Raw genomic sequence first — 14,449 nt, 5'->3', positions numbered from 1 at the left:
GTTTAGCAGCGTTGAAGCCGGATTGCTCCGGGTAGCTCCGGGTGGCTACACGTTAGCGTCTGGAATGCTAAACGTGAGCCACGTTTCCGCAAAAACACAGCAACTGCGCTCCCTGTGCGCTTCGATGTTTTCCAAAAGCACTCGATGATGCGCTTCGATGTTTTCCAAAAGCACTCGATGATCTTATTTGGTCGTGAGTTCGCATTTACCATGATTACGGATGGTACCGAAGACTTATAACGCCGCTAGCCGCTTCGCTAGCTCCGGCTTTTCCCCACGATGGGCCCCTTCATCACGCCGGCACGAGAATTCTTAAGGGCACGCATTTCTTGTGCGTTAAAACCCATGTCCATAGGATAGTAGTAATCCATAGTGTAGTTGTCAAAACGGGAAGAAAAAACACCGAAGATAGGAGCAAACAATAAAACAACAGGGCAGCTGCTGGAAAAGGCAGCCGCTCGTGGCAGCGCCGCTTTGATCTATATATATATATATATATATACACACACACACATGCTGTATATCTCATGGGTTGTACACCTTTTTTTCATGGCCAAATGAAAGTCTAATAATTTTCAAGGATTTCAAACACCCGTACAAACCCTGATATATCCATTTATTTCTACGTTCATGGTACTGAATGTGACAAAATGCTCATTACCACTACAAAATGATTTCATTAATCTATTCATTCTTTCATTATCTGCACCGCTTGTCCTCAGTAGGGTCACGGGGGTGCTGGAGCCCTTACCAGCTATCTTCGGACAGTGGGCAGGGGACACCCTGAACTGGTTGCCAGTCAGTCGCAGGGCACACAGAGACAGACGACTCACTCGCTCATTCATACTTAGGGACAATTTGGACCGGCCAATTAACCTGACATGCATGTTTTTGGAATGTGGGAGGAAACCGGGGTGCCCGGAGGAAATCCACGCAAGCACGGGGAGAACATGCAAACTCCACACAGGAAGGTTCAATCTCATTACCTCAGAACTGTGCAGCACACACGCTAACCACTGCGCTGCCGTGCTGCCCTCATTAATCTTTTATTACTATTTTAGTAAGTTTATATCATTTTTGTGTTTTATGTGTCTTTTAATCTCACTTAGACCAATCACGCAGAGCGAGTTTTGCCTCTGTGCGCCAGTCCAGCATGGAAACGCCGCCCAATACCACCCCGCAGTCCTTCAGACAGCCGGTGAGAACCTCAGAAAATATCAAATGTATATTCTGGTTTAAACCATGTGGTAATTTCCTATGTTGCCTTGCTTTAATTGCTTGCTTATAGTTAATAATAGCCCTGCTCGTTGATTGGTCACAGCCATGCGTTTTAGCAACGGTGAATGCGTGCTACTTCTTTGCATTTCTGCTGCTATCACATTTTTACTTCTACCGTTATCATTACTCCAAGCTTTGGGACCCGTTGCGGAAAACCCTAACCCTAAAGTACAAAAAATATAGCATTATATTATTTATCGTCAATTGGTTGAGGCAATGCAACTAAAGGTAGCGATTGGTGTGGCTTCTTTGTATTTCTTTATTATCTCGAGCTTAGTTTCCATGGTTATCGTGTTTTGATTTTACCTCTAGCATAACTGCAAGGTTTGGTACTCATAGCTTATAAATGCAAGACAAATAACATAGTCTTGTATCGCCAAATCACAAAGTCTTTCCGAAGCACACGAGTTTCCAAACCGAAGACAAGGGTATTGTGGTAGGTAGTTCAGCCAAAAGCACATTGACATGTTCATGATACTGTGACGCAAACCGATAGAGGACATGCGTTTTATATACTTTTGACCAATCGCAGGAACGCATCTTCAAGACATAATTTGTCTAATGCACGAACATTACAAAATTGGAATTTTATTTTTTTGGCCCGCAAAACAATTTGTTGTTGAGGTTATATAGCCGGGAGAAAAACCAGTAAAGAGGGGCAGAAAAAAACACTTTATTCCACACCATATAGAGAAAATATCCTAAGGCATGGACACCGTATTCTTGGGTCCACTGTACTTTGAGAGCACTTTTTTCTTTGTGTAGCGTTAGCAACTAGCATACATGCGTCTGTTGCTGTTAAAAGTCTTTTCAAATGTACACATTAAATTCACCTGCTTTACATATGAACTGTTAAAGTGTTTTAACTCATCTAGTGATCTTTCAATAATGGGCAGAATAAAATTGAACAAAATCACCGCCAGTTTTGGTGAAAAAAATAGGGTTCATATAGATTTTACACGGTCACTTTCACATTTTCATCTTAGAGTTGATGCAACAACGATAAGAGAGCAAGACCTTTCAAGTCTAGAAAACAATCGACTCTTTAAAGCAGGGATGTCAAACTCAGTTTAGTCCTGTGGACTTTGTCTTATTAGGCGGGCCGGATCAGTAAAAGAATGTCAACTCCAAATTTTTAGCTTTGTTTTTCCTTATCATGCTTTATCATTCAGCCTATACTATAATCACAGATGACAAGGGATCTTTTCTAAAGACAACACATTTACCTACTTGCCAACACTACCACTTTACGCATAGACTACCGCTTTTTGCCCCTTGAAAACGACTATCACTTAAAAAAAATTTTTTTTTTTAAATCTACCGCTTTTTCAAATTTAAACAACAACAAACGTATTGACCCAAGACTAGTATTTTAGTCTATGTCGCTCTCTCACCGTCTTAAACATGAATAAACTGCTGCAATAATTGCATTGGAATCCCGTTTTTGGTTTTGCGCAAAATAATCTTCGCAATAAAATCTACTGCTTTGTAATGTCAAAAGGTTGGCATGTATAGATAGATAGATAGATACTTTATTCATCCCCGTAGGGAAATGCACACTTCCAGCAGTATCCTTGTGTTGAAAATAAAACAATAATAAGTAAAAGGAATATAATACATAAATACCCAATGTAACGTGTTGATATAGAGTATTTAAAAAGAGCTACATAAAATACACACTGTGATAAAAATGGGGTAATATGCAATGTGGGGGTGTGGTTTAATGTGGACTTTTACTCTCCCGGGTGGAGTATGCATTTATTCTCAATAATGGGGACAAAAAACTTTCATGTTTAGCATTGAATGTGTTTACTGGTTTATTTTAACAGTTGAGTGAATGCAGTTTTACACCTGAACCAACTCACCATGCTATACAAACTCAGCGCAGCCCTCTAACATCCATACTGAGCATATAGTTGGAATTAATAAAAAAAAAAAAAAATCAAAAGACGTTTGATAGAAATGGCATAGAGACTCTTCTTGTATACTCAGGAATTTATGGCGGGCTGGAACATATAATCCAATGGGTCGGATTTGGTCCGCGAGACGTGTGTTTGACGTACCTGCTTCAAAGCAGGGTTCTCAAACTCAATTGAGTCGGGGGCCGCTGAAGCTAGGCTCCGGATGAGGTTGGGCAAATGAGGTTTTCCACAAAAACTGCGCTGATAAAAACATTCTGCATTTTTTTTTTTTTTGTCACTGTAATGTGTAATGTAGCCAAAAACGGTTCACGGATCCCTTAACCACTTGGGTCTTCGGGGCACCACTTTCTGTGGTGTGTCTTGGGCAAGTACAGCCTAGCGGCGCCCATCACTCACTAGGCCATTTTTGGGTGTGGGGGTTTTCTCTCCCACAAGAAACAAATAGTACTGGCCTTCATGGTTACCAGTAGCAGGAGAATCCTCCTGATCTGTCTCAGATACAGCAGATTCATCATCTGGTTGCCGTTGTTGTCAGTGTAAAGCTTCCTCCCACAGATGAGCCGGACCTCGACATTGACAGGTAGCCGCGTGTGACAATACCGATACAAAATCCTAAATCACTGTTATAGTAAAATCCATTTGTTGGTACTTTTTCCAAATGATCGATGGTTCAAAAAATTGACAGTTTGTGCCCTTTTATTTCCGATTTTTCTTCACTTTTCAGAGTTTTCTCAATCGAAGGCTAAAGGGCTCCATCAAGAGGGCCAAAAGTCAGCCCAAACTGGACCGGACCAGTAGCTTCCGACAGATGATCCTACCCCGGTTCCGCAGCGCCGATCAAGAAAGGTGGCTCGATCTTCTTTCTATTCGTCTTTGTTCCCGATTCAAGTCTTGTTTTTTCCATTTTGACGCGAGGTCACGCCTCCGAGGAATCCGGTTGTTGTCGGACGTTTTTCTGCAGCGCTAACACAATTCAGTCACGACGCTCGAGGGAAGTTGAAGACGTCGAGGCGCGAAAGTGAAGCTATTGTGCTGACGCGAGCCACGGAAGAAAGAAAAGACATTTTTGGGGCAACTGTGCTTGTTTAACTATGTTAACAAAAAAGTAGCATAAAATGCTTAAAAAGGGACACCCGAGATATACATGTCTAAAAAGACAAAATATAAACCGTTAAAGGGACACTGTGTAATGTTTGACCACTGGATGTCGCTAAGTACAAAAAAGCACAAGGAAAAATACAACTCTACAGTGACTCAAGGAGACCAAACCGTTTTTCTTCTTATCTTATATTTCATTCTCAGCCTTTTGCAAAGAAAGAAATTAAAAGGGAAAAATAGGGAAAACTAGAAAAAGAAAGAAATTGGAGGAAAATTTAAAGAATAAAGAAAAATGGAAAAAAAGAAAAAAGAAAGGAAAGAGGAAAATAGGGGGAAACAACATAAACAAGAGAAATCAAAAGAAAGGGGGAAAAGGAAAAAAGAAAAAATGAAACGGGAGAAAAAACACAAATTCAAAACATGAAAAAGAGAGAAAAGTAAAAAGAGAAAACAAATAATGGAAAAGACCAAAAAGCTAGAAAGAAAAGAAAAGAAAAGAAAAGAAAAGAAAGAAGATTGAGAAAAAGAAAAAAGAAAGAAATAGAAGAAAGAGTAAAGGGAAAAAGGGAAGGTAAAAATTAAAGTAAAACGAGCATAGAAAAAAGAAAAAGGGAAAAACAAAAGAAAATAAAAAACTGAAAAAAAATGAAAGTAGTGCAAAAATGAAAAAATGAATAGAAGAAAAGGGAAAAGAAAAAAGGAAAAGACAAAAAGAAGCAAGATAAAAATAAAACAAAAAAGAAAAAGAAAGAGAAGGAAAAGGGGGAATGCAGAGAAAAAGAAAGATATACCAAAATAGTAAAAGAAAAAAGAAAGAAAAAGAAGAAGAAAAAAGTGTTTGATTTTTTGATCATGTCAAGATCATGTCAACTCTTTCTGGGTAATGCTCAAGTTAGTCAAATAAATTCACATTTCTTGACCTAAGATTTCAAAAATGTACGTTTATATGATAGTTCATATATTTTTGGCTTATTACTGAAATCAAAATTGTTTTCTTTTTTTAATGAATTATTTTTTTATTGAATGGAGTTTTATAATACTAGGAGGCACCAAATAATACACAATGTCCCATTAAGTTATTCACTTCCAGCCAAGTTACATAAAAATCTAACTTTAAATTATATACTTATGTCAGGGAGTAAATGAGTTTTCTTTTTTAGTTTCGGTTAAAATAAAAACCTCTTCGAAAGCTAGTCAGGCTGTAACGGTGACCCTAGCGTTGACCTTGACTTTCTGGCCCCGTTTGGACAGCTGCCTTCACAGCCGGCTTCCTGTTCTGCCCACGCTCGCTTAAATCTCTCGCATGATGCCGCAAAGTCCCACTTCACGCTCTGTCTTCCCGGCGCAGATGCTCAAACTATTTTGCCAAGCTCACTTTTGAGTTATTTTATCAATTTTCTCAAATCTATCTTATTCGTGACTGACATCACAAAAAAAGTACTGCTTTCATTCAATGAGCAGAAGCAGCAAAAAGCTAGTTGATTTTACTACAGTTTTACTATTTTTATTTGAATCCATCCACCTTTGAAATCCTAACCCTTAGCAAGCGAATGTCCTTAAAGGGACAGTGTGTATCATTTGACCACTGAATGTCGCAGTATTGTGTCATGCGACCGAAAACGAGTCATAAAAAAAGCACGGGGAAATTAGAAACCACAGAAACTCCAAGTGACCAAAACACACTATTTTACTTCCTCAGCCTTTTTGAGATTTCTGAGTACCTGTAGCAGCAAGATGGCGAACAATCATATGAGGTACCTTTAGGTAAGGGTTATGTAAATTAATTTTGTTTTCTCAATTTAAGAGTATTCTAAAAATGTTTGCTTATTACTTAAATCTACAGTGCATCCGGAAAGTATTCATAGCGCTTCACTTTTTCCACCTTTTTTTATGTTACAGCCTCATTCCAAATTGTATTAATTTAATCTCTTATCTCAAAATTCTACACAAAATACTCCATTATGACAATGTGAAAAAGTTTTTTTTTTCCTTTTTTTAATTTTTTAAAAATAGAAAACTAAGAAATCACATTTACATAAGTATTCACAGCCTTTGCTTAATACTTTGTTGATCCACCTTTGGCAGCAAATACAGCCTCAAGTCTTTTTGAATATGATCCCACAAGCTTAGCACACCTATCTTTAGGCAGTTTTGCCCATTCTTCTTTGCAATAAGTCTCAAGCTCAATCAGGTTGGATGGGAGACGTTTGTGCACAGCCATTTTCAGATCTCTCCAGAGATGTTCGATCGGATTCAAGTCTGGACTCTGGCTGGGCCACTCCAGGACATTCACGGAGTGGTTCTGAAGCCAATCTTTCGAGATCTTGGCTGTGTGCTTTGGGTCGTTGTCCTGCTGAAAAATCAACCTTCGCCCCAGCCTGAAGTCAAGAGCGCTCTGGAGCAGGTTTTCATCCAGGATATCTGTATATATTGCTGCATTCATTTTTCCTTCTATCCTGACTAGTCTGCCAGTTCCTGCTGCTGAAAAACATCCCCACAGCATGATGCTGCCACCACCATGCTTCACTGTAGGGATGGTATTGGCCTAGTGATGATCGGTGCCTGGTTTCCTCCAAACATGGCGCCTGGCATTCACACCAAAGAGTTCAATCTATGTCTCATCAGACCAGAGAATTTTGTTTCTCATGGTCTGAGAGTCATTCAGGTGCTTTATGGCAAATTCCAGACGGGCTTCCATGTTCCTTTTACCAAGGAGTGGCTTTCGTCTGGCCACTCTACCATACAGGCCTGATTGGTGGGTTGCTGCAGAGATGGTTGTGCTGCTGGAAGGCTCTCCTCTCTCCACAGAGGAACGCTGGAGCTCTGACAGAGTGACCATTGGGTTCTTGGTCACCTCCCTAAATAAAGCCCTTCTTCCCCGATCGCTCAGTTTAGAAGGCCGGCCAGCTCCAGGAAGAGTCCTGGTGGTTCCAAATGTCTTCCATTTACGAATAATGGAGGGCACTGTGCTCATTGGGACCTTCAAAGCAGCAGAATTTTTTCTGTATCCTTCCCCAGATTTGTGCCTCAAGACAATCCTGTCTCGCAGGTCTACAGACAGTTCTTTTGACTTCATGCTTGGTGTTTGTGCTCTGACATGCACACTCAACTGTGGGACCTTATATAGACAGGTGTGAGCCTTTCCAAACCATGTCCAATCAACTGAATTTACTGCAGGTGGACTCCAATTAAGCTGTAGAAAGATCTCAAGGATGATCAGTGGAAAAAAGATGCACCTGAGCTCAATTTTGAGCTTCATGGCAAAGGCTGTGAATACTTGTGTAAATGTGATTTCTTAGTTTTCTATTTTTAATAAATTCAAAAAAATTAGAAAAAAACCTTTTTCACATTGTCATAATGGAGTATTTTGTGTAGAATTTTGAGATAAGAGATTAAATTAATACAATTTGGAATGAGGCTGTAACATAACAAAATGTGGAAAAAGTGAAGCGCTGTGAATACTTTCCGGATGCACTGTATAATGTGGCACTTCAATAGTTATTACCACGACAAATAACACACGCTGTCGCTTTGATTAAGAATCACGATTGCTATATGATTATTTTTAGAGATAGAAATTGCCATATTATCATTTCTGCAACTGAAGACCCGCCTCCTGGCTCAGATTTAATTTTAATTCGGAATGTTTGGCCATTGTACAGTAGCTTATATGACCATGTATAAATAAATACTAGCATGCGTCTGTCTTCAAATACTATTTATGATTTTGATATGATGAATTCATGATATCCATATTGTCATATTATTGTTTCTGCAACTGTAGCCCCGCCCACTGGTTTTAATTTTAGAACAATAAGAAAAAATAAATACATTTTTGCATCAATGGAATGTTTAAAAATAAAGAGCCATAACAATAAAAATGATTTAAGCCATAAAAAAACAAATGAATCAAATAATAATAAACAATAACTTAACTAAATGTAAAAAATAGCATTTATGGAATGTTTACAATGTAAATATCCATAAAAAATATACAGTTAAAATAAAAAAAATGATTGAAAAATCAAACAAATACAAATTTTACTCTAGCATGTATGGAATCCTTACCAAAAAACACCCATAAAAAATACAAATACAAAAACAAAATTAAAAACTACCAAAATGTTTAAAACATTTTGTTGGTATTTAGGGAACGTTTACAATGTGAACAAGAAGGACCTTATTAAGTTTTACCAAAATGTCCATTTAGTGCGAAAGAAGTAAAAATAATCGTGTTTCCAATTAATAAATACATTTTCTGTGTCTGACAAAAAGTGAATAAATATGAAATAAACCTAATCTAATATCTAATTGGAAATGAGAAAATATTTCCTGGAGGTCCTTCAGGTGAAGTGTAGCCTTTATTAGTGGTTAGATTTAATTTTCATTCCGAATTATTGGCCATTGTAGCAGAGATTACTTTTATAAACGTTTTTTTTAATTAAATATTGCTACCAAAAACATGATTTTAGATATTATTCCAGTTGCATAATACTTCTAAAATATTTTATTTTTCTCTTGCTCCAATTGATCAAGATAATTTATATATATAAAAAAAAGTATCACTTGCTCTACTTAAAGGGACAATGTGCAAAAACCTTGATTCAGTAAAAAAAACACATTAATTTGAATAATGGGAAAACTTTAATAACAATACAGAAACTTTCATAACAATGTTACATTCTTATAAATGTTCATAACTTGAGAAATTTGTTTTTTTAAACATACCTAGTAGTCGTCGCCATGTTTGTCTGGCATCTTGCTGCTACTTTCTGCTTCTTTGGCACCAGTTTTCGTTAGCATTAGACAATATAGTGCCATCTAGTGGTCAAATACTACACAATGTACCTTTAAAGCTACATTTCCAATTGACCGTCTGTACTATTGAGTGCCTCCGAATGGTACAAAAAACTTGATACAGTAAAAAAATAAAAAAAAAAAATAAAAAAACAAAAACAAAAAAAAACAATTTAAAAAAAAAAAAAAAAGGGAAGAACATTGAATAATCTAAACAAATTCATGAACTATCAAATCGATGTTCATTTTTATCATTATTCATAGGCCGAGAAATGTGTATTTCTTTTAGAACGCGGAATACATACTTAATAGTCTCCATCATGTTTGTTTGACATCTTGCTGCTACGCTGTGCTTATTTGGCACTGGTTTCGTCTGCATTTGACGATACAGTGCCATCTAGCGGTCAAATATTACACAATGTACCATCAAGGCTACATTTTCAATTGACCATCTGTAAGAAACTCAAATAACTCATACAAAAAAAACGAATGACACAGATGAGTCGAATCAACAAGCCGATCTGCAGACAGGCAGAAATGAAAATCCGGCCTTGTTCTCTCTTCCCAAATTCATTATAAAAGGATCTTCTCTAAAAATAGTCAGCTGTGATACATGAGGGCTCCCCGAGTGTGACTCACTTGTGTACCGAATCAAAGTCTTTCCGGATGAGTTTATTTAAAGATGACGGCATACTCAAGGAAATAAACGTGTGGTTTTTTTTTCCTTCTGCAAGGACACGCTTGATGCAGAGTTTCAAAGAATCTCACTCCCACGAGTCGCTGCTTTCGCCCAGCAGTGCTGCAGAGGCTTTAGATTTGGTGCTGGACGAGGACGCCGTGGTCAAGCCCGTACACTCAAGCATTTTGGGACAAGAATATTGCTTTGAGGTATTGCTTTAAGGCCCCTAAACATCATCATGACTTACTGGATTTTCCAGACTATAAGGCGCACCCTCAAAATAGTGTATAATTCATACAGGCTATAAGGCGCGTTCAATTAAAACTACAGCAAGAGCGAGGCTTGCAATATAAAAAAAACATCAGAGCATTTTTAAAACACAATCTCCATGGAACATAACAATTATTTTGTGCACTACAAGGCCCACTCTCCCAAAAATAGTCTTTGTGATGGTATATATAGAAAGACTATCAAGGCATGGAATTGAAACTAAAGTTAAGTGCTGGGGTTGCAAAAAATATAATTAGAAATATATTGCTGATCACACTTGCACAAAGTTGGATGCAATGAGATTTAAACCCGTATTATGGCGGGGAGAGCGCCGCACCTTATCCACTAGACCACTAGGGATACAGATGACACATGACAAGGCAAGAAAAAAAAAATAGAAAATAAGAAACGGTTGACATTTCTTGAATCCCAAGAGTTGAACCTTCCTAATGTTATGTGGAATGACGCATCTGAGTGATTGGTGACATTGTACAGACACCGTGTCTGTACGTGTCTGAGACACGTATTTGCTTTTTTGCGAGCTGTCGGAATGTTAAAGGGTTAATTAAGTTTGACTGAACCATCTGATTGTTTTGTTGATGTTCCCACTGTACTGCCTTATAGTGCGGTACGCCTTTTGTATGAAAAATATATGGAAAAAAAACATTTTGGGGGAGTGCACCTTATAACCCGGTGTGCCTTATAGTCGTGACAAAAACCCCCAGTATTTTATTTACTGTAATTCTCTTCTATAAATCGCATCGGATTATAAGGCACACTTTCGAATTTCTGACAAGTTTTTGGTTTTTATGTGTGCATTACAGTCGAGACATTACAATATTCTCTCTTTTATAGGCATTATTCTATTTTCATTTTTTGAAAAAATATCATAAATTTCCATAAATAATAATGAAAATAGAGTTAAAAAATGAAAATAAACTGAATATTTATTTGTGCATTTACAGAATGTTTACAACATAAACATTGATAAATATAAATTAAAATAAATTACAAAATATAGGAATAAATAAAATATTGATTTTATTTTTCCATTTATTGTCATGATCACTGTGTTTGGTCCTTTGGCGCCAAATGCCTAGGACTCTGATTGGCTCCCTGTCACTATTCAAACCCCCGTCTTTCTGTCACCTGTTGTAAGTCCGTCTGCGAGCCTCGGTTTACGTGAGGCATGCTTTTCAACCCTGACTCACTCCTGTTTTGGCTCCCGTCTGTTTCCCGGCTTCGACCCATCTTCTGATTTCGACCACGTTTTTGCTCCCCTGTTCCGGCTACTGACCAGTTTTTTCAGCTCCCGACACGCCATCGCTCGCCACTGAAATACCACTTCCGCGTTCAGAGCAACCTGCTCCCCGCGACCAGCCATCACCGGGTTGTGTGTGCAATCCTTTCCCTTCTTCCCAATAAAACTGAAAGAAACGTACGCAAGTGGGTCCGGTCTCTGTTCTTGTCTTGACATTTACTGAATGTTTACAAAGCAAACATTAATAAAAATAAACAAAATAAAATCAAAACTGTATCTAAGGAATATTTATGATGTTAACAATAATAAAAATAAGAAAAAAAAAATATATATTTTTTAAATCCTGAAATGTATAGTTTTTATCCTTTGCATTTATCGAACGTTTACATTATAAAAATTAAAAAATAAAATATGAAGTAAAAAGATATATACATTTTAGCATTTAAATGAAGTAGAAAAACAATATATTTTCATTCAAATAAAATATAATCAAAATTAAATAAACTAGAAAAATAATAATAATAATAATAATAAAAAAGACAGAAAAAAAAATACAAATAAAGTTTTTAATTTATGGATGATTGCATAAAATGTTGTAAAAATCCATATTTGTATAAAATAAATCTATAATTTAATTTAGAGTGTTAGGTTTTACAATGTGGTGTCACGTGGGCTACGGATAAGTGTCACATCTTCCATAAACTGTCTGGTTCCTTATCTGATACCTGTTGATTGATTGGCATTTTATTTTTTTCCACTGATCATCAACTACAAGGTGACAATGAATTTAAAAGCAAGAGCTTTAACAAACAATTGAGATTTAGATAGTTGCTTATCTGTTTTTTTTGGTCCATTTTTAGGTGAAAACCAATTCAGGGACAAAATGTTTTGCCTGCCGTTCTGCTTCAGAGAGGGACAAGTGGATTGAAAATCTGCAAAGGGCCGTCAAACCCAACAAGGTTATTTTCATTTATTTAAATCGAATCTTAAGTCAAAAGTGATCTGTATGGGAATTTTCACTCAATAAAGGGACAGTGTGTAATATTTAGTGGCTTCTAGTGGCACAAGAAAACTTTCTTTCTTAATAAAAAAAAAAACATTGATTTGAATACTCAGCGGCACCTGGCAGCTGAGCGGTTAGCGCGTCCGCAGCACAGTTGTGAGATCATGGGTTAAAGTCCAGCTACCAGCCTTTCTGTGCTGAGTTTGCATGTTCTCTCCGTGCTTGCGTGGGCTTCTTTCGGGCACCCACATTCCAAAAACATGCATGTCAGGTTAACTGGCTGGTTCAAATTGTCCTTAGGTGTGAATGAGCGGGTGAATTGTACGTCTCGGTGTGCAACCCGCTAACCAGTTCAGGGTGTGTCCCCTGCCCACTGACCGTAAATGGGCTCAAGCACTGTACTGAGGATAAGCGGTGCAGATAATGAATGGATGGATGAATACATGTAAAAATACATGAACTATCATACCATCCATTCATCATCTCACCGCTTATTCTCAGTATTTTCAGGGGGGTGCTGGAGCCCATTCCAGCTATATTTGGGAAAGGGCAGGAGGCACCCTGAACTGGTTGAATATCATACAATGTTATTTTTATTAAATAAAAGTCATAAGTTGAGACATTTGTATTTTTTTAACACAATGGAATCCTTACATAAGCCGCCGCAATTTTTGTCCGGCATCTTGCTGCCACGCTGTCCTCTGTGGCACTGGCCCCCGCTCACACCGGACAACCTAGTGCCATCTGGTGGTCTAATATTACACACCGGGGCTTTAAAGTATCGTTTTGTCTTCTCCAGGACAACAGCAGACGTGTGGACAACGTCCTGAAGCTATGGATCATTGAGGCCCGAGACCTTCCTACCAAAAAGCGCTACTACTGCGAGCTGTGTCTGGACGACATGCTTTACGCCCGCACCACCAGCAAACCTCGCACTGACACCGTTTTCTGGGGCGAACATTTCGAGTTCAACAACCTGCCCACCATTCGCAGCCTCCGCCTGCACCTCTACAAGGAGACCGACAAAAAGAGACGCAAGGTGACGGGTCTTAGTTGCCTTGTTTTTTTTCCCAGGTGTAAACGGTTAGTTCTACCAAAACATCCCAAATACAGTAGACCCCAAGATACGACATGAATCAGTTCTAAGGTGGGGATCACAAAGTGAAATTGCTGCATAGGGGGTGGAATAGGAACCTAGGCTATTTAGCTACTGCATACAGAACACCCGTTACCCCAGATAAAAACAATAAAATAACAAAATGGCGAATATTAACTTCAGTAATTTCTATGTGTACTATTAGTGTATATAATTAAATAGAACTATAGAAAATGTACATGAAAAGGAAAAAATACATTCTATTTACCTATGGTGAGACGTGAATTGAGGTGGTCGATGGTAATAGCGGCTGGATGCGGAGAAGAGAGCAGACTGTGGAATAAAAATAAAACTGATTTTAAAACTTCAATTTGTGAGGATTGTCACACTTCTCTTGATATAATCGCTTCCTCATTTTCAATAATAGTCCCAATCGTTGATTGGTTACGGCATGTAACATACAAGCTTCGTTTCCATGATTGTCATGTTTTTGTTTATTCCTTGGCCATCACTGGAAGCCTTAGGACTCTAGCAAATGAATACAGTACAAAAAATACAGTTGTGTAACGCCAATCTTAGATTCGTTGTATCCATGCAACTTAGTGGATGTGGTAAATTGTGTTCCTTTATTTCTTGATAGTCACAAGCTTTGTTTCATGGTTATCGTAGTTTTGCTTCTCCCTTTGGCATCACATCAAGTTTTGGGACCCATAGTGGATGAATAAAAAAATACAACATTGTATCACACACCGTCTATTGGTTATGGCCATGCAACTTAGCGAAGGTGCGATTAGTGTGCCCTATATATATATATATATATATATATATATATATATATATATATATATATATAATCTCATTAGCTGCACCGCTTATCCACAGTAGGGTCGCGGGGGTGCTGGAGCCCATCCCAGCAATCATCGGGCAGTGGGCAGGGGACAACCCGAACTGGTTGCCAGCCAATCGCAGGGCACACAGGGACAGACAACTCGCTCATTCACACCTAGGGACAATTTGGACAATCCACCTGAAATGCATGTCTTTG

General features: G+C 38.0%; 1 protein-coding gene across 3 annotated transcripts in view; it reads left to right on the top strand.

Annotated features, from left to right (window-relative positions):
* syngap1a (synaptic Ras GTPase activating protein 1a) overlaps nucleotides 1-14,449 on the top strand; it is a 59,797-nt gene that overhangs the window by 17,178 nt on the left and 28,170 nt on the right. For 2 of the 3 annotated variants that reach the window (XM_088328577.1, XM_088328576.1), the window contains exons 3-7: nucleotides 1,110-1,198; nucleotides 3,925-4,046; nucleotides 9,830-9,983; nucleotides 12,166-12,264; nucleotides 13,108-13,347. In XM_088328577.1, the coding sequence (XP_088184703.1) occupies nucleotides 1,110-1,198; nucleotides 3,925-4,046; nucleotides 9,830-9,983; nucleotides 12,166-12,264; nucleotides 13,108-13,347 (704 nt within the window). The remainder of the gene's footprint in view (nucleotides 1-1,109; nucleotides 1,199-3,924; nucleotides 4,047-9,829; nucleotides 9,984-12,165; nucleotides 12,265-13,107; nucleotides 13,348-14,449) is intronic. The other variant, XM_088328578.1, reaches the window with a different exon arrangement.

Source organism: Urocampus carinirostris, chromosome 2, assembly GCF_059441175.1.
Source record: "Urocampus carinirostris isolate Australia breed hairy pipefish chromosome 2, RoL_Ucar_1.0, whole genome shotgun sequence".
In the NCBI taxonomy this organism is placed as follows: Eukaryota; Metazoa; Chordata; class Actinopteri; order Syngnathiformes; family Syngnathidae; genus Urocampus; species Urocampus carinirostris.
This window is presented reverse-complemented; position numbering and strand designations above follow the sequence as displayed.